The sequence below is a fragment of the Mytilus edulis genome, chromosome 5 (assembly GCF_963676685.1).
Source record: "Mytilus edulis chromosome 5, xbMytEdul2.2, whole genome shotgun sequence".
Classification (NCBI taxonomy): domain Eukaryota; kingdom Metazoa; phylum Mollusca; class Bivalvia; order Mytilida; family Mytilidae; genus Mytilus; species Mytilus edulis.
In genome coordinates this window covers 15,783,371-15,804,987 of record NC_092348.1, presented here as the reverse complement: position 1 = coordinate 15,804,987, position 21,617 = coordinate 15,783,371, and the positions used below count along the sequence as shown (strand labels likewise).

Genomic DNA, 21,617 nt, shown 5'->3' with positions numbered 1-21,617 from the left:
TAGGGATGCCGACAACTTTTTTAAATAGTTTACCTCTAAATTCAACAAATATATTGTAAATAAGAACTTCCAGCATACTGATCACTTGTTCCTCTGTGTAGTTTGTTTGACCTTTTTGTTTACTATTTACAAAATGTGCCTTATGGTATCCAAAAGTAATAAATTTATTGCGTATGTGTCGTACTTGACTTTTAGCACATGTCGTCTTTTTTTTTTTTACATACTCTAAAAGGCTTTATTATCAGCACCGATCCTTGCATATCCTGATATGAACAAAACTTTTAAGTCGAGAGCAGGTCATAGCATATGAAGGTATAGGTTTGTCTAAGGCAGAATGAATTTGGTGCTCCACAAAACATGTTCAGCTGTTTTAGAATGTTTCAAACATTTTCATGCTGATCTGACTTGTCGGTTTAGAATTTGCACAGATCGTAAGGCTCTTAAATATTCGATGGATCAAAAGGTTTCAGTCGGTAGATTGGGTCGTATTGCGCTTAAATTACAAGTACCATGCCTTTGATATCGTTCAAAAACCAAGTAAAAAGAATAGGGTAGCAGACGCACTCAGCGCACATATACTGAAGTGGCTGATGAAAATAAAACTTTGCCAGTGAAAGTGTATGTTGTAAATACAAATGCAAATGAGTTTCTATTAAATACAATTGACGATAATGATTGTGGGACCAATCTAGCGGTATACAATAAAGGAGACGAAGACTTTGAGAGTTTAGCACTCGAATTATATTATTGAGACTATATTCTTGCTTCTCTTAATCCCGACGTCGTCAATAAGTGAGTTATTAGACATCAGTTACAACAAGTTGTCCCAGATTTTCTGAATATGTTTAATTACTTGCAAAATGACGTTTTACCTCAAAGTGAAAAGGTTCGACAAGAAGGTTCTAGCAGAATCTCAAGCTTCTTCTGTTTGTGATAGTGTTTTGTATAAATTGTTTCAAAAGAGGTTGAAAACAAGTGAAGTTGAAAAGTACATTAAACAATTGTGTGAAAAGTACATTAATCAATTATGCCTTCCGTTATCTCTCAGACGTCATGCTTTGCTAGCTTATCGTGACTTGAATTATGGTGGTGCTCACTTGGGATTGGACAGGGTGTTGGCTGCCTTGAGACTAAAAAAATGTGGCAAAAAATGCACCAGTAAAAAAAATATTCCTTCGTGTTGCAGGTGTCATCGCGTTAAGATTGACCATACACGAACAAAACACCTTTAGATCATTTTTGGCCGGTGGCAGTACAATTTTATCGATGGCATATGCATTTTTTTTAAAGCTGAGCAAGACTAGCAAAGGTGAAACATACTTGCTCGTTTGTTTGATAGTTATAGTAAATTGGTTGAAGCATTTGTTTTGATCACACAAGAGGCTAATGAAGTTGCAAAGGCCTTGTTCAAGGAGGTTTTCTACAGATTTGGTGCAGCAAGGATTTTGAATAGCAATTGTGGAAAAATCTTCATGATTGACCTAGTTCTGTCTTCATGTGAAATATTCGATATCACAAGTTAAAATTAAAAATGAGAGAATGGAAATGGGGAATGTGTCAAAGAGACAACCCGACCATAGAGCACTATCACGTACCATCCTCAATCGTATGGGTTATGAGAAAAATGCAACTCAATTCTGATAGAGTCTTTCTGAGCATACTGTGTAAGGCTCAGATTATTTGGCCCGATAAATTAACCGGAATTTCAATGGCTTTAATTTACGAATTTCTACGGCAACTCAATTAACTGATTTTTCTCCTTTTCATTTGCTATTTGGTAGAGAAATGAATCTACTTCTTAACACTTCGGTTACACCTGTGCAAGTAAATAATTCATCACCAATGTTTATAAGCTTACTTTGACAAAATTGGACGATACAGGCTGCTAAAAAGCGAATTGTTATTTCACTTTTCCACTTTCGTAACTGATTGAACAAAAAAAACATACTTTTTATTTTGTATGTATATATATCGTAGACAGTGTCCCTTTAATAGGAATATATGACAGGTGTTATCCATTCGTTTGATGTGTTTGATTTTTTGATTTTGCCATTAGATTATGGACTTTCCGTTTTGTATTTTCCTCGGAGTTCATTATTTTTGTGATTTTTCTTTTTAAGATGATTCAGATTAAAACTTTTATATTGTTTGTACTGATCATGAATAAATAAAGTTAAGTTATCTGAAGTACATTAGATAATTATTTTTTTTTAGACTAGTTAAATGGATGAAGTTTATTCAATTTTTTAAAGTTACACTCAAAATATTTACCGTGATTCATTTCGAACGCATGTTACACTTGTAAAACGGCGACAACTTCAAACGAGTTTTAAACGTATATACACTTATGGAATAAAATTCTTTTAAAAACCGGCAGAATGATACTGATTGATTAACCAATCCGATTTCTTGTAACTTGCTTTTGATAAATGATGCTTATAATACTCATTCCCTGAAGTTTTCGAAAATTTTATGCAGAGCAGTTTTAATTAATTTTCAGGTATTTTTGGCCATTAACAGAAGCATAGCGTTATCAATATTTAATGTATATTTATAGAACTCATTAAGTGCGATGGTACTCTACAGTGCGATTGTCACGCTAAAGTGCGATGGTCTACGCTAAAGTGCGATGGTTGTCTGTTTGCTAAAGTACGATGGAATATCACGCTAAAGTGCGATGGACCAACAGGGCTTAAAACGTTAAAGAACACGTATGTTAATAAAAAGTCTTTTTGCAAAAGCTAGTATGCTAAGGTTTTATAACATATGTGATAGGCTTTATAATTACCGGTAGTCTTAAGTGGTTGTTTTTAAATAAAGAAGAACGACCACGTAATAATTGCTAAAATGGTAATTTAGGTGTGACAAAAATCTATATATATATCCTGTATATAATATTGGCGTTACTTGCCGTTCACACAGTCTATCACTAATGTGAACATCTCCCCTTAAAGCCGTCATTGTAAATTACAAATACAAAATTCGTCCATTGTGTAACATTTATTTGTTTAAATCTTAATTTAAATGAGAGAGAAATGCAATGTTCGTGGAGCTTTCTCCTTTTTCGCAGCGAGTACAAATACAGGTTGAATTTTTCTACAATGTACAACATAATGTTTTAGCGGACAACTTATGATTCACGCATGAAAACATGTACCTTTATTTTATCGACTTTAACATGTTTAATTTTCAATAAAATCGACAATATTTTAACGCGGACCGCAAAGTTAACTGCAACATAAACAATGATTTTAATGTATCGAAACAAGATAAAGAATACGTATGCGTATACTTGTGTATCTGTATAGTAAAATGGACGACTGTAGGACACAAGTCCTTCTTCCAGCACCCGGGAAAAAACATAACCCTCAGCTGACAAAGCACGGTTAGGTTTAAATTAAGTAAGTCATGGACATTTGGTTTAAAGTTGATGAATTTATCAAATATTCTACATTTATCTTTCGGCATGTTCATTCTTTTGTTTGTATAAACGACTGTTCACGTCATAATCCATAGTACGTTTATTACGTCTATACTTTCGCGGACCATCGCACTATAGCGAAGACCATCGAACTTTAGCATCCTCATCGCACTTTAGAGTCCTACATATTTATCTTTAAAAAGTTCAGCAGAATAGCAAGATAGAAAAATTATATAAAACAAAATACGCAGGGGTTTACCTTGTCAATTACTTTATTTATCATAAACATTAAAAAAAAATGTAATTAACAAAAACAATAAGAGTGTGGCGTTGACAAAAAAGACGTAAAGACAAAAACAATAAATTGCATATTCAATCCCAAAAGAATCATGTCATCATCAGACAAAAACAAAAAATAGTAAATAAAAAATGACACGAAAGATAATAAGCGTTATATTTCTTCATGGCTTCTAGTGAACAGTGTCAAAATCTTCAGAAATTCACCTGTGACGTTTCTTTTGTGGCGTTGATTCAGTTGTGTGAAAGACAGTTCGTGGTTCTGTTGTGCTGTTTTTGTGTGCTGTCCTATGTTGTTTTACATGTTCGTTTTTATTATGTGGTTAACATGTCGAAATATACTATTGTATTGTTTATTTGTGTATTCCTCTATCCTGAATGTTCTTGCATTTATTTGAACTGTATTCCTGTCATTTTAATGTTATATATTTAATATTGCCATAAAAGGGCGAGTTTGGCTAGCCACAAAACCAGGTGCAACCCCCCATTTTCCTTCTTGTACCAAGTCAAGAAAATGTCAGTTGTTATCTTATAGTTCGTTTCTGTGTGTGTTGCATTGTCGTCTGTTTTTTGTTCACTTCAGTTTTTTCTGCTTTTTCGTTGTTTTCCTCTTTAAGTTGATGTGTGAATTTCCATCGATTTAGTTTGTAGCCCGGATTTGTTTTCTCTTATGACAATCGATTTATGCTTTCGAACAGTGGTATACTACTTTCGTCTTTATGAGAATATCTATAAAAGGGGATGATTACATATTTAATCTAGAGATCTTTAGTCGTGGATCTCTTTTCTGGTTGTTAATACATTTAGTTTCAAACACAGTGCGCTCATTGCAAAAGGACATTTTTCGCCAAGCTTTTCTTCGATTCTATTGAAGTGAAATATTTTGTATTTAACTTTCAGCTTGATAAATTATAGTTATTAGAGTACACTTTAGAAGTTGCAAGTGATTACAATGCTTGGAAGAGTAAAAATCGATTGATGACAACATCGGTAAACAACTGTAGCCTCAATTTGCAATCAGATAAACCTTTTGTCAATGTTGAGTTTGAAAAAAATATATATTACACAGCTGAAAAACGAGATACTAATACTTAGATATAAAGGGTGAGTAGTTTCTTTCTGTACAAATAACACACAAACATAAATTGATCTGGCTTCAAATGCAGCTGGATGGCAGCACTTACTTTCAAGTCAGGCTCAGTAAGTGACAGGCTGAAGTTACGGGTTTGTACTAACATGTGCAACACGACAAGGTCTACACGTGGAGCAGAATCTGCTTGCCCTACCGGAGCACCTGAGATCACCCGTAGTTTTGTTGTCACAGTTCGTGTGGCTCAGTCTTTAGTTTTCTATGTTGTGTGTTATATACTGTTGGTTGTGTCTCTGTTCGTCTGTTCCTATTTCTATTTCAGTCATGGCGTCGACTTATTAGTTTTAATGTCCCTTTGGTACGTATCTTTCGCCTCTTTTTTAATGTCATGTTAAGTCATTGTATATCACATCAATTCCACAGCATTTCAAAACTAGGGAAAAGTTGTAGCATACTAAATTTAACGGTATATCCTGCATATTTTACATGATTGAGTAAAATAAATATCAATTTTGTTGCTTTTAGATAAGGGTTTCGGAATGGCCGGTACAGCAATGTTATGGTCAAATAAAATAACAGAGAAAATTACTGTTTTGAATGAGGGGAGTCATAGAATTAGTGCAGTGACACTTAGTGATGATATTTTAGATTTTAATTTGTATTGTGTTTATATGCCGTGTCAAAATTATTCCATGGATTTATTTGAAAGTACTTTGGACGAACTAGGTGAAATTATGACAAAGTATAGTAACTCAACAACTATAATATTAGGTGACATGAATGCCAGTGTGAATAGGTCAAAGGGTTATCGCCAAGATAAAGCTTTAAAGTCATTTCTGAACGAGAAACATCTGTCCGTGCCATAGGACTACCCAGAAGAGCATACATATTACCACCACGGTGGGAAACAATCTTCCCAGATTGATTATATAGTCATATCCTCAACTCAAATAGATAAAATCTCAGATATAAAAGTCATGATAGATGAACCGCTTAACACTTCATCTCATAGGTCAGTGCAGGCAACCTTGTCATGTTTCTTTTCAACAAGAACTACTAAGTCTGGAAAATCGATTTCAACACTGAAGAAAGTGAACTGGAAAAAACTTGACAATGAAAAATATGAAAAATTACTTCATCAGAGACTTAGTTATATGTTTATTGACAATAGTATTTTCTCATTTATCGAAATGAGCTGTGAAGAACTTTTTAATATTTTAACTACAACCGCCTTTGAATGTGCACCAACAATTTCTGTTGGAAAAAGGAAACGTTCATGGAACTCTATGCTGCAACAACTCTGTAAACAAAGCAAGGATGCACATTGGAAATGGAAATCTCTTGGGAGTCCGTCTGACATAAACGACCCTGCAAACAGAAAACGTCTCGATATGAAAAGAGAACTTAGAAAACTCCAAAGACAATTGAATGCAGAAGAGCGACATTCTCTCTATCAGAACATTATGGATGCTCATTCTGGTGACAATGCCACATTTTATAAAATTATTCGCCGTCAGAGGCAGAGTGGAAAACGCTTACTCGACTGTCTGATCATTGATGATGTTCATTTTGATACACCTGATCTTATTCGTGAGGCATGGACAAATTATTTCACTGATTTATCTACTCCGTCTGAAAAACCGCAGAATCAACAGTACCGCTCTCAAGTTGAGCTAGACCGTATTTTGCTTCAAGACATATTGGAACATGAAGATGAAAAAACTATTGAATTTGATATTGGAACAATTCAAAAATGTATTTCTAAAATGAAAACCGGGAAAGCTACTGACCAATTTGGAATTTCTGCTGAACATTTTAAATATGGAGGTGAAAAAACAGCCAAAATACTTACAAACTTGATAAATGAAGCATTTAAATTTAAGCGTGTACCACAGTGTTTCAAAGAAGGTATTGTTTCACCGTTGTTCAAAGGTCATGGAAAACCTATCTGCCTACCAAAATCTTATCGACGTATAACAGTTTCTCCTGTAATGGGAAAATTGATGGAATCGGTACATCTTTGTTTAGAGGAACCTAAACTACTAAAGGTACAGAGCAGACTTCAACGTGGCTTTACTGCCGGGGTCAATCCTACTTTTGCAGCACTTCCCCTGACTGAGGCAATCATAGAAGCAAAAGAATTAGGACAAACATTATTTACTACTTTTGTTGATGCGTCATCCGCCTTCGATGTTGTTTGGCATGCCTCTCTGTTAAAAAGTATATTTAAAAGTGGAATATCTGGACAAAGTTGGCAAATCTTAAATGACTGGTACACGAATATGAGCTCTGCAGTTCGATGGGAAGGCAAGTTATCTACTTCGTTTGCTGAACTCCAAGGCGTCCGTCAAGGCAGCGTATGGTCTCCCTCTGTATACAAACTTTTCGTTAATCCGCTAATAAAAAAGTTAGAAAGTGAAAGTTTGGGTTTTAAAATTGGTAATGTGTTTGTGGGTACTCCAATGTGTGCAGACGATCTGCTACTTATCTCTTCAAAACCTGATGAACTCCAGACTATGATTAGTTATACTTCCCATTTTGCAGAGACAGAAGAATATAATATAAGTAAGGAAAAAACTAAAGTTATGATATGGAACTCATCTTTGAATTGCAACCTTTGGAATCAAATGGAAAAGTTTCACATTGGCTCAGAAACATTAGAAACTGTAGAAAATTATAAACATATTGGTATTGATAGAGACTCCCGTGAAGTAGAGGCAACAAGAACAATTATTGGAAATCGTTTAAAAACTGCAAGACAGACTTCATACGCACTTATGGGCTCAGGACTACATGGTTTAAATGGACTTAATCCAGAGGTGTCATGTAAACTTTGGTCAACATATGTGGTTCCACGTTTGTTATTTGGACTTGAAATTGTAAATCTTAGTGCTAAAGATATTTCCCGCTTAGATATCTTTTGTAATAACTTTTTGAAACAAATTCAAAATTTACCTGCTAGAGCCTCCAACGCTGGAGCTTATCTACTTTTAGGTCAATTACCTATTATTGCACTTCTACACAAAAAGATTCTGATAACGTTTGGTACCATTGCCAGAAGTGACTCTGTCGAAAATGATCTTGCTAAGCGTCAACTGTCTACAAAAGGAAAAAACTCTAAAAGCTGGTTTATTAGGGCTGACAAGATTTTGAAACAATATAACTTGCCGTGTGCCTCAGAAGTTTTACTTAAACCAGAGACAAAATACAAGTGGAAAATGAAAGTAAAAAAGTGTGTTGATAACTTTTGGTCCGAAAAACTGTTTACTGAAGCCAAATCAAAACCGTCATTACGGTACTTAAATATCAAAAACTGTAAAATTGGTGTTGTTAATTCTATATGGAAAAGTGCTGGTTCAGAACAAATGTGTATACGTAAAGCCTGTTATAAGATCAAAATGCTATTGGATACATATATTCTACAGTACCACCGTTCAAAATTTTCAAATGGTCAAAAAACTTCAATTTGTCCGCTATGTGAGGAAGGAACTGAGCATTTAGAACATTTTCTTGTCGTATGCTCTGCCTTAACAAGTATTAGAGACATTTTTATCTCAAAGCTTTATACAGTTATTGTACCAAAGATTGGAACCGTTGCATGGACTGACATTTGCGTTAGTAACTCGAAAATGATACAATTAATCTTGGACTGTAGTCGTTTCGAGTGGTATCATGTGTTAGAGAAAAATGACATAAATTTGGTGGAATCAATCACTAGAAGCCTGTGTTACTCGCTCCATGAAAAGCGTAGTGTGCTCCTTGAAAGTAAATAAACATTTAAAAGTTGTAAGGTTTACCAAACTCATAGGCTGTAAATAGATAAAATTGTTTAAAGATAAATGTATAGTGACTGGAAACAGATGTAAATATAAGGCAACAAAATTTTACTGGATGAACTCCAGGTTCTCCTGATAGAGGAGGGATTTACAGAAGGTAACAGGTAACATTCCCCATATCTCCACGTTCCCCAAGACAAAATTCCTGCATCCGCCCCTGCCCTGACTATACTAGTTATGTATGTCATTGGGGAGTTTAAGCGTATATAAACTCATTAACAGAATCAAATTCGAACCAATTCTTCTAACGACAATGAGGACTTTCGTTGTTTTTTGATATGTGGTGATTCCAATAAAAAAAATCGCCCATATTAAGACTGAAAATGCCGTCCAAACTCTAAGGTATATTTAGAAAGAGCAGTCCATAAAATGTGACATTTTTTTTGGATTAACTTGGAAATCTACCTATGGAAAGGGTAAATATTATGCTTTCAGATAAACACTGTTTGTAGACTTTTTGATTTCTTTTCTCTTTTTAATACTGATCAATACTTTCATTGAGAAGGGAACGGTTATCTGACACGGTTATATTCCCTGACAATTCGCTCGGATGTAACAATCATCGATAGTTTAGAATTTGATGTTTGGCTTATCTAACTATATTGAAAAATATATCAAAATTATAAAATAATTTGAATTTTGACTAAACATTTCTTACTTTGACGTAGACAACTTGACCAACTTCAAGCAGATTTAAATTAACAGGATTTAACCCTTATTACATGTGGCGAGTTGGTTAACCAGTTTGGTGCGAGTTGGTGCGGGGCGATTTTTTCAAAGTGGGGCGAGTTGGTGTGTAGGATTCCATTAGTTAAATAAATCTTTAGAACACTAAGTTCTCTTCTGCTAAGCATATACATGAATATATGATTAAACAAATGGACTGGAGGTCAGTATCTTGCATAATATAGTTTATTAAGATATTTCACATATTTTTCTTTTATTTAATTTTGTCCACATCTATTTTTCTTCATTATTAGGTATTTAGATTCACCTTAATATTGATCCTAGTTTGGAGTGTCATTCCCCATATCTCCACGTTCCCCAAGACAACATTGTTCAATATTTTTGATACATTGTGTAAGTATTCTTGGGTTTCATATGTCTTTTAAGTGATCTTAAAATTTAGAAAGAAAGTTATGATTAGTCTCTGTTGTAATTGTATAGTATGTCCATTATCTTGTAGAAGTCACAGGAGTTTGAAATCCTAATAACAGTTTAAAATATACCGAACTCGACTATCACAGTAGAGCTTCTCTGGAACCAACTCCTGTGTAGAAGTAGAAGATCTGGAATCTAATTCCCAATTCCCATAATTGACCCTGTAATTAAATATTCCTATTTAGTTTTCTTCCTTATGAGGGACATTTTAATTTTTATCATGTTTATTTACTAGCAGACTATATTAATAGCATGCCCTAGATAAATAGAATTCAAATGCATTGTATGATTTAGAAAATTCATAACTTAACTGGATTTTGCTGTACACTTTTTTTCGTCCCTGCAAAATTAACAAACAGTTGAGTTTACCTTGATATGGTCCATTCAGGTACACAGTTTAAATAACCAATTATTGTCAGGTATCTATTGTCCATCTCATGTCCATGTCAAGCAATACAGCTCACTTCAATTATTACCTGTGGGGAAGTTCTCAAACCTGTTTCCCAACTTAGTTTATTTTGGCACCCTCTGGAGGAATGAAAAAAAGTGCACGGCAAAATCCTGGTAAGTTTTTATTTTTCTAAAACATAAAACATATTTGAAATTTATTTATCTAGGGCATGCTATGCCTGAAATTTTTTACAGATGCGCAGGTTTGTCTGTACTCAGAGTAAATTTTGAGGTGAAAATACGGCCATTTTAGCCATAGGGTCCACATGAACCTTTAGAGCAAATTTCATAAGAGCAAAATTAATTTGTTGTTAAGCTAAATCATGAACATGTGTAAATGCTTTTGACATCAGAATTTTTTTTCATGAAAAATTAGGGGAAGGTCTAAAACGCGGAAGTGAAAAATGGGTGTATTATAACTAATATCTGTGGAACCGCTTAAGCTAAATCAATAAATAGAACTGATTCTGAAAGCTATTATAATAGGCTATAAGATAACATTAAACAAATATTTATTAAAATATGCATTTTTACCGAAAAGTTGACCGGAAGTCTTTCTTAGTGTGACTCTGGCAACACATTTTTGAACATAGTTTGTTCAGTAGTTACTTTTAAAATCACAATTCCCTAATGTGGTGGTGCTGATTGTCAATTATGAGAATTTAATTTGCCGAATAATTTATGCAATATAGCTTTATAGTTTTCCAACCACTTGCTAAACATTGGAACGGAATCGATGACACCCCTAAATGCACGAGTGACGTTCACTGAAACCAAAGTTTTTGAAGGAAATGCATCAAACTCAAAAGTTATCTATTGCTTTTGTGCAAATCAAAGGAAATTAATTATTTGGTAGCAGCAATAGACTATAGTATTGCCAATAGTATTATATATGATACAAGACAAAAGTTGCTGAAATGTCCAACAAACTTTAACATACTCTCCGGAGCACCTGAGATCACCCCTAGTTTTTGGTGGGGTTCGTGTTGTTTATTCTTTAGTTTTCTATGTTGTGTCGTGTGTACTATTGTTTTTCTGTTTGTCTTTTTTATTTTTAGCCATGGCGTTGTCAGTTTGTTTTAGATTTATGAGTTTGACTGTCCCTTTGGTATCTTTCGTCCCTCTTTTAACTTTATTCAAATAATTAACATTGTACAACAAGACAACAGAATAAAATAAAATCAAGGGGAAAGACCCATGCCAGAGTAAACAAATATTCAGGCTAACATGTACATGTAGTTGGATGAATAGATCTGGATTCTCTTAACTTGTAAGACTTGTAAGGAAATTTATTTTCACAGCTTGCCTCCTTGACTTAAATGTATTTTTATGAGTGACAGTTTTTTTTATATTTGGAAGTGGATTGCCAAATCAGATCATGATCATTCTTCTGTAAACTACAGGTGACTTTGTAATACAATATACATGTACATTTTGTAAAATTACAAGCCATTCAAAAATGACAGAAATCATTGGATGTCTCTTATTAAAGATTATTGGCCTTAAAGTCATAAGAAACGAGTGACCGGTGAAAAAAAATGTTCTTCCATCAGAGCTCAGACATAAACAAGTCCATTTTTGTTTTTGACTTAAAGAAGTCAAAACATGTATTTATTATAATACAATGTATGTGTTTTCAATTTTAGACTTATTTAAGTCAGAAAAAGACAGACTTGTTTACATGTAGGTCTATTTATGTTGATGAAAAAACTTAATTTTACTTGGTGGCCAAAGTACTCCACCTATGACAGCAAAAACCTGTCTGAGAGTTCACAAGGACTTGAGCTATCTATATTTAATTATTTAATTGAACATCCTTACTAAGCACAGATGTTTTACCTTATTTAGTGTGGTTCCAGGTGGTTGTTTTGTAAGGTTAATTAACATTATCTCCAATTTTTTAGACTCTCATTCATATTTTTCTATAGAAGACAAAGCATTGTCCTTCAATGTTGTCATTATTTGATTTAGATGCATGATTTTTTTATAAATATGCATGGGTCTTGAAGTTAACCAATTTTGATAACTTATCGACTTGTAGGAGTCGACATTTGCAACTTTTTGATTCTGGTCAATTATTTCTTGCTTAACAGTATTTGACTTATTTAAGTCGTATTTTGTCTAGCATTAAAGGGAGACAAATCCTAAAACATACAAATTTAGACCTCTATGAGTCAAAAGCAGATTCAGACTTATTTATGTCTGAGCTCTGACTGTCCAATTCTTGAACCAATGCATACAAACATCATTAAGTTAGTCTTCTGTGCACGAATTTATCATTTTTTTCGTGTAAGTTTCGTATAATTGTCAATTTTTTTTTCAATCGGTCAGTGTTTTTGTGAAAATATGGCAAGTAACTAAAGTTCGTGTTTTGAAGCTGAAATTTAACGATGGTCACCTCAGTGAGTGAGTGTTTGTCAACAATCGACAAAAATCTACAAAATTGAGCACGTGTTTAACATGTAAATTCAGATAATAGTTTATTTTAAGGACATCCATTCGTATTGTGATCACTGGATTTTTACGAGATGGGTCACACTGAGGTCACTTTGCATACGGAAAATATGTCGGGGAATTGCTTCCTGGAAGGAAGCAATTAAAATAAAGTAAACTTCTTCTAAATATGAATAAATTAAAGAATTTTCTTCAGAAAAAAGTATATGTACATAAGTTTAATAATGAAAACTATCCATTGAGTTATAAAAAAACATATGCATTTTTTTTTTGATTTGAGGTTTCTTATGACTTTAACTATAAATTTGTGTTTGCATCAAGTGCATAAAAACTATGAAGGGTGATCAAATGTTACCAGGTTAGGGAATCAAGCTCTTATTTAGGTCTTTAGGAGGTTCTACTTTTTAAAACCTGTATGTTGCTGATGTCTAAATCATGACAATGTACATGTATTTCAACTAGTCGTATGTACATGTATATAGAACTGATAATACTTTACAATGTTCCTGAAATGTGATTGCACCAAGTGATATTAATGAGAACACAGATTTTTTGCCTTATCTTTTGAAATATGTTTATCATGTTTATTCTTTGCAGATCAACATATAGATGGCTCTGTACAGGGAACTTCCAACACATGTCTTTGAGAATACTGCAGCTATTGGATTAAAAGTAGGGATTGAGTACTACTGTACTTGTATGAATTATGTTTGTGATTCATTGTTGATGATTGAGATACAACATAATACTGATGCATGTCAGGATACAGGCCCGTAGCCAGGAATTTCCAAAGGGGGGTTATTTGGCCTCAAAAACTCGACTTTAACAGTCACGATTCGAACAGAACGTTGACTTTAACAGTCATTATTTGTTTTCAAGGGGGGTTCAGACCCCCTGGCTACGGGTATGGGATATTAAAAACAATTAATAAATAATATTTTATATGGTTCTACTACACCGCTGTGTTGGTTATCAGGATATTAAAAATGTATAAGTCTCTGATTTTTTTCATCTTTAGCTGATTATGATGAAGGTAAATCTAGAAAAATGCTTCAGAAGCACAAAATTCATTAAGTGATAATATTATAGGATTAAACACATTTTTTCTAGAGGTTATTGATGTGTAAACCGGGGCGATTAACTCACAAACTGAATAAAAGTCCGAAGGACTTTTATGTTAAGTTTGTGAGTAAGAGACCCGGTTTACACATCAATAACCTCTAGAAAAAATGTGTTTAATCCTTATAATTCTTCAGCCAAACATACACGATTATTAATTTACATTATTTGTTTGATGGCTGCTATATTTGCCATCAAAAGCACAATGGCATGTCGTAACTAAGGAGTACGCCGCCATCTTAACTTTCTAAAAACCATAAATGTCCGATGAATGTATCAGAATCTAATATAAAATGTAGCACCTACCTCAAAAACTTCATTTTAATTAAATATTATCCGAATTTGAAGCTTACACGTAACGAAATAATCTTTCCCTTGAAAATTTCCACCCGTATGACGTCGTGTTATGCCAAGACGTAAATTCGGCAAATCCTTCATGAAATTTCGCGGATTTTTATTTAAATTTTATTTTTATACATTTTCGTAGCTTAAGTGCATTTGTTTTATTTCTTTTTTTGTTAAATATGCATTAGAATAGAAACAACTGTTATGCAATTGTTTTATAATCGCAATTTGCTGAAAAATCCCAGTATCCTTGTAAGAATGTGTATCGAGCATGAATAGATTACGAAAGAAGATTCGGAAACATGGTTTATCGAAGTGTAAACCAAGAGAAAAATTCGAATCGACCAATCCAATTCAATTATTTATCGATATGCAAATGATATAAGAATTATTCATTTATCTTTTTTTTATAATTAGTATGGCTTTTTGAGATTTTTTGTACACTGTTCATGACATAGCAAAACATGGACTGTAGGATTGATTGATTGATTTCCAAATAAATCACTTTTGGTAATATTAATGCACAGAGCCAAACATGTAAAAGACCAATGCAAATGTTCACAAAAATATGTGTAATAAGGATGAAGCTATACCATATTACTTATTCTATGTATATGTATTGAGTTATTTTTTCTTCATGTTTTTAGAGTAGAAGTGCAGTTGAAAATGACTTTGTTTCTTCATTTCTCCAAAGACATTTGCCAGCTAATCGCTTGCGAAAAGGGGAGGATAAAGATCTCAAATACAAAACTCAGAATTTGGACAAAGTCAAGAAAAAGAAACCAGAAGTTATAAACAAGAAAAGAAGAAAAGGATTAACTTCAAGAGAAAGAAAGAAATTAAAGCTCTTTGATATTAAGAAAGAACACCAAAGGTACAAGAACAACTTGCAACCAAGTTTTGAAAAAAATAATAGAATTAAGATAAAATTAAGAATAAATGTACATAGAAGTTAGGTGGGGGAAAAAAATGTGAAAATCCAATTTGAACCAAGCCCTAGAATGAATATGATAAATTTATAAATAGGAAATACATTGCAACAAGTGAATAACAAAATGATCAAAAATTTTCATCAACTGAAACATGGTATTAAAGGATAATGGGCAAATCTATTCTTATAAGAATTACTGTGCAGGTCTAGCCTAAAATAAAATATTGTTTGTTTCCCCAATCCCAACTGCCCCTGCAAAAACGGTCCTACTCATATAATTTTATTGTCAAAACTAGGTCAAATATTATTTTATTCATTTCCAATTTTCAGGCTTACCAGATCGACCAATACTGTTCCTGCATTTTGGAAAATAGAATTATTTCCCTACCTACCTACCCATACCTGGTATGGCAGGGTCAGGATTGGGGAAACAAACAATAATATTAATTTAGGCTCAGTAGCTTAAAACATATCATTGAGAAGGTATTGCAATATTCAGGAAGTTGAGTTTTTGTTTTTAGAAATTTCTAAAATTATGCCAAAATCTGAGCTAATCATTCATTTAAACCCCTGAACAGCTTATTTTTATATGCTTGGAAAGCCTTTAATAATCTTAATAAATATGACGTCTGGTAAGGCTATTTTAATATTTTTCTAAGACGCCTTCCTACGACGTCATAAGGCTGAAGCCACTTTTTACGTCTGGAGTTTGAGAGCAAATTTTGGGGGGAACTATGACACCTAATTTTGACAAAAAATTTTCATTGCCGGTTAGAAATTTTTACGTAGGTACAAGTCCTACCTTTTTTGTACTTATTGATGTAAAATATTTCCAGAAATATCCAAAAGAAAGGATTAAATAAATTTTAAATCTTAAAAATTTTAAATCCGGTAAATTTTAATGGATCCGAATTTCCGGAACGTTCAATTTACATTATCTGGTAATTCAGGTCGGTCAAATTTTATCGGATTTTATATTCACGGAAAGTGACGTGGGAAATCATTTCCAAACAAAATAATATTTCCCCCACTTCAAATGGAATTGTATCTTATTTAATCCTTTCTTTTGGATATTTCTGGAAATATTTTACATCAATAAGCACAAAAAAGGTAGGAATTTGCAACTACGTTAAAATTTCTAACCCGCAATAAAAATTTCTTGTCAAAATTAGGTGTCAAAGTCCCCCCAAAATTTGCTCTCAAACTCCAGATGTAAAAAATGGCTTTAGCGTTACGACGTCGTAGGAAGGCATCTCAGAAAAAAATTAAAATAGCCTTGCCAGACAACATAATTTGGACTAGGAAAGCCTGTGTTTAAATATCTAAAATAAATTTTTTATTGTGTAATTCTCAAAGTGTACCTCCTCCTTTTTGGACGTTGTGTTTTTATTGTAGATAAAAGTATATATATTTACCATTAAATTATTTTTACAGTTATGAAAAATACATTCCAATGCACAAAATATGGAAAGACTACATAGAAGATGTCTTAAATATTAAAAGGTATGTAAACATCCTGGAATAAAGTTGCAGATAAGTAAGTCTGATCTCTACTCTAATTAGGTCTACTCTACTTGTTGTAATCTATATAAATACAAATTCTTTAAAAGTTAACTGTTTGATATACACTGTCCCATTGATTCTTATGAAACAACTGGCAGTTTATTGTTTATTGCAACTAGATCATGGCTGAATGGTACAGAAAGCTAATGAAAAAAACATTTAGGATATGGGGTATCTATCCATGACACAAAGTCAATACATGCGCATCAACGACAACAATAAAAAACACACACAAAAAGCAAGGAACAGCGTTTTTCTTTTGCTTCCTTCACATATACATATACTTAATCTTGTTTCCACTGTGTTGAAGGTACCTTATTCAGGTCACTTTCAAGAAAGACTACTGGGTAGATGTACATTCAATGAACAGAGTGTGATTAAAAGAGATAAATTTGTTTGATATTTCACCATGAGAAATTCTGTTTTCTCCACCAGAAAGAAAGTAACTGCTGCTTTTGTGAGAAAATAGGTCGTACTTATTATATATATATATATATATATAATTCTTATATGATTTGCATATAAGGGAATACATTGATATGAATGGCAAAGATTAATCGTTAAATTGAATAATAAACACAAAACATTCATTTGAATAATATTATGATATTATGAGTTTTTTATTTTTATTTTTTGAGTTAACAAATTTCATGGAGTACATACTTTTGCATAAACCAATATTCATGTACCAGGCCATTTCAATGACATAAATATACAATTAACATGTGAAAGAGGTTATGAGTGTGGAAAAAATAATGTCCTCATTATTCTCTGATTTGAAAAATTATAAGGATTAAAAGCCTTTTTTAAGGAATTTATTGGTGTATAAACTGAACCAATTCCTTCGGATTATGATTTTTATTTGTTTGTGAGTGAATAGTCCAGTTTATACACCAATAAATTCCTTTAAAAAGGCTTTTAATCCTTAAAATTCTTTATATATGTGTGAAATTAAGGAAATAGAGAGAAAAAATATAGATTTATTTTGTCAAGCTATTCACAAAAATGAGTGTATCCAGAAAAAAATCAATACCTTGTAGTGAAACTTATAACATTGTATAAGTTGAAAACTAGACTATTTTAGTCTAAAAAAAAATTATTTATAGATAAACTTAAAAGACATGTGAGGAAGTAGAAAATTCAATTTGTAAGTCTTAATCATGTTTCTTTACATAAATTTTAGTGTAAATAAAGATAATATACATGCTGCACAAGAAAGATTATTGAAAGCAGATTTCCATGGTAGTTGTTTGACAATCCAAAGGTCTAAATGTCCTTCTTATGTGGGCGTTAGTGGCATAGTGCTTCAGGAAACTAGAAACACATTTAAAATTATTACACAAGAGGATCAAGTTAAATGTAAGTACTGTGAACAGTTGTGTAATCTACCTTTGTTTATTGTCCCACACATTGTAAGTGTGTTCAACTCTTAATCTTTTATGACTAAAAATTAATGCTAATGAAAACTGTCCACCACAAAATAGTCAACAGGGCTGAAAGTTGTTTTTAATACTATTGAATCAATCAATATGTTTATTGTCTACATCTTATTTATGTTTGGATAAGTTTATATCTACACATGACTTTTTTATTGATTAACTTTGTTATTTAATTTTTTTAGGGATAATTGATAATAACAACAGCTATGTGAAACACAGTACCAGAATACAAAAAAAAATCTAGATTTCCCTGACAGCAGAGAATCACCTTCTTTACCATGTATTTCAAAACTTTTCCTAAATTAATGGGATTAGACTGTTTAAATGTTATCAAATATTTAAAGTTGTTTCATATGTAAGCTTAATCCTTTAATATTTTACCTTTGTATCTAAAAGTGTTGTAAGCATAGTATAACCTTGATGTTTTGTATAGTAGTGCTAATGATTGATCAAACACACATGCAAAGTATAAAATATTTTTAAATTATGTTGTATATTTCAGGTATTCCAAAAACCAACTCTGTATTCGTATTTGAAATTGGAGGATATGTTTTCACCCTACATGGAAATCAATTTTGTGTGAGGTCAGCAGAAAGATGTACAAGAAAATTCAAATTAAAAGGAACTATTGAGATTTAGTATTTTGCTGACATGAAATTAAAATAACATTTGTAATTATTTTATAGTCTTTTATTTCCTCTGCATTAATTAAGCAATCCCAAATAAGACAGTGTTGAAGATCAAATCTTACGCTCAGATTTGACCATCAATAATTTTGTTTTACAATTGCAGTCATAATAGAATATTCAAATTTGAATAAAGAAACCACAGAAGCCTAAGGGGTATAAAAAACTACTAATTGTATATAAGCTATGATTAGAGAAAACTTGCAGAATGTAAGCTGCTCTACCTATTGTCCCTTGACATCAAAATAGTCACAAGGCTTCTGGTAGGAATTATTTACTTAGTTAAAGATTTTTATGGGTTTTTGTGTAAAGATAGCATAAAATGCAATCAAAACCTTATGGTACTGACTTGATATTTAAATCTTCCAAGGCTAATCACAACATATTTGATACACAAAATAGTACATTGATCATAACATTCTATATATCCTATCCATCAAGGATTTGTATACTATATAAGCAATATGTCAGGTATGTTCGGTGTATGAAAGGACTGTAAGGTGTACATGTCCAACTGGCAGGTGACATATGACCTTGACCTCATTTTCATGGTTCTGTGGTTATAGTTAAGTTTTTGTGTTTTGGTCTGTTTTCTTATACTTTATGCAATAGGTCTACTATATATGGTGTATGGAATGATTGTAAGGTGTACATGTCTATGGGGCAGGTGTCACCTGAAATTGACCTGATTTTCATGGTTCAGTGGTCAAAGTTAAGTATTTTAGTTTTGGCCTTTTTTCTAATACTATATGCAAAAGGTAAACTATATTTGGTGTATGGAAATATTTTATGAACTAAATGTCAGTCGCGCAGGTTTTATTTTACCATAGCCTCATTTTCACGGTTTGTTGCTCAGTGTTAAGTTTTTGTGTATCTGTCTGTTTTTCTTAAACTATACGCTATAGGTCAACTATATTTGTTGTATGGAAGAATTGTTACCTGTACATGCCTGCCTGGCATGGGTCATCTGACTTTGACCTCATTTTCATGGTTCATTGTTTAATGTTTAGTTTTCTTGGTTAATGTTAAGTTTATGTGACAGTTGTAATAAAACTTTATATCTAGGACTATCAACATTATATCAACGTTTAGTAAAAAAGGTGAGACATTTCAGCGTGTGCACTCTTGTATTGCTTATTAGCTTGAAAACTTTAAAAGTTACAGAGAAACATTGGCTAGCTAAAATGATCAGCAAGGTAAAATCTTCTAATATTTCAACAGCGTCGAAATCTTCAGACGACTTCTTAAAGTCCCTTATCAAATATCAAAATCTCGAACACATCAAACGAATAAAAAACAAAAGTCATTTTCCTGACTTTGTACAGGCCATTTCTTATGTAGAAAATGGTGAATCAAACTTTGTTTTATAGCTAGCTAAACCTCCCACTTTTATGACAGTCGTATAACATTATTGACAACAATGTGTGACCAAACCAAACTGACGAAATGAGTAATTAGCTATCAAAGGTACCAGGATTATAATTTAATATGCCAGACACGTGTTTCGTCTACATAAGACCCATTAGTGGCGCTTAGATCAAAATAGTTATATAGTTAAGCCAAACAAGTACAAAGTTGAAGAGCATTGAGGACCCAAAATTCCAAAAAGTTGTGCCAAATACGGGTAAGGTAATCTATTCCTGGGATAAGAAAATCCTTAGTTTTTTCGAAAAATGTAAAGTTTGGTCAACAGGAAATTTATGCAAATGACCATATAATTGATATTCATGTCAACACCGAAGTGGTGACTGCTGGGCTGGCGATACCCTCGGGGACATAGACAGCAGTTAACTTTGTGTTATAATCTGAATCAATTTAAAACAAACAAATATAGTATACAACAATGAAAAAAAAACCAAAATGGCGTTAAGTCAAAGCACATCAGCAGAAATGAAAGACAGGAATATAAAAATGACCACAGCACAACAACTGACTGAATGCATAAGTACATAGCTACGCCAAACGGAGATTACCAAAAATAGACTAAGCAGAAAAAGTTAACAATTTACAAAGACAAATAAAAGAACACAAAAGACGTAATTAGGATGATAAACAACAACAGTACCTACAATATTTACGTCAAGACCATCATGTATTATTTGTGAAGTTGATACGGAAATCTTGTCGACACGTCTTCTGACATTTTTTGGAACAACGTCCGCAGTAACAACATATTAATCGGGAAGATATATATATATATTCCACAGGTTCTTTGTCTTTATAAACGGACTTTGAAGGTAGAAAAGTTGTTGAAGGCCGTACGGTGGCCTATAGTTGTTAGTTTCTGTGTCATTTGGTCTCTAATGGAGGTTGTCTCATTGGCAATATATCACATCTTCTTTTTTATATTTGGTTGATTATTCGCACAGTTTTTCAACTTAAAAGTTCGATCTTTTATCATAGACCAGATTGTTTTTATCCATTCTGACAGTGTCTCCAGTTCAGCTTTTTCTCGTTTAACCCATGCACTGGTGTAGTCCTCAATAGAATCCATAATTATTTATGAAGTTAAGGTTACAATGATGTGTTCGGTTTAGTTTCTCTGAACTTATGACCATGAGATATAACCTTTTAAGATGTTCATGTTGAATTAGATTTAGTAGTAGATGTAAGGCAATTGGGAACATGTCAGAGGTTTTTTTAGGGATTGTTCAAGGTCCTGTAATGCTTATTTATAGTTAAATACTTTAAGTGCATTAATAATTGTGGTGTAATTGTAGATTGTAATAGGAACAGACTGATTTTCAAGTGGAGCTTTAGATTTTACCTCCTCGTGATGAAGAACATTGCTGATGTTGATTGCATCATTTCCTGTATTTGAAAAC

At 32.7% G+C, this 21,617-nt stretch overlaps 1 protein-coding gene across 2 annotated transcripts; it reads left to right on the top strand.

Annotated features, from left to right (window-relative positions):
• The first annotated feature begins 9,620 nt into the window (after positions 1–9,620).
• LOC139523081 (ribonuclease P protein subunit p29-like) lies at positions 9,621–18,784 on the top strand. 2 transcript variants are annotated; one of them, XM_071316843.1, is made up of 6 exons: positions 9,621–9,724; positions 13,307–13,381; positions 14,821–15,047; positions 16,539–16,607; positions 17,851–18,026; positions 18,609–18,784. In XM_071316843.1, the coding sequence occupies exons 2-6, from the start codon at positions 13,319–13,321 to the stop codon at positions 18,743–18,745; spliced, it is 672 nt and encodes a 223-aa protein (XP_071172944.1). In that variant the 5' UTR covers positions 9,621–9,724; positions 13,307–13,318; the 3' UTR covers positions 18,746–18,784. The 2 variants fall into 2 exon arrangements, with proteins under 2 accessions (XP_071172944.1, XP_071172945.1); XM_071316844.1 differs by lacking the exon at positions 9,621–9,724 and adding an exon at positions 11,593–11,658.
• Positions 18,785–21,617: the final 2,833 nt, after the last annotated feature.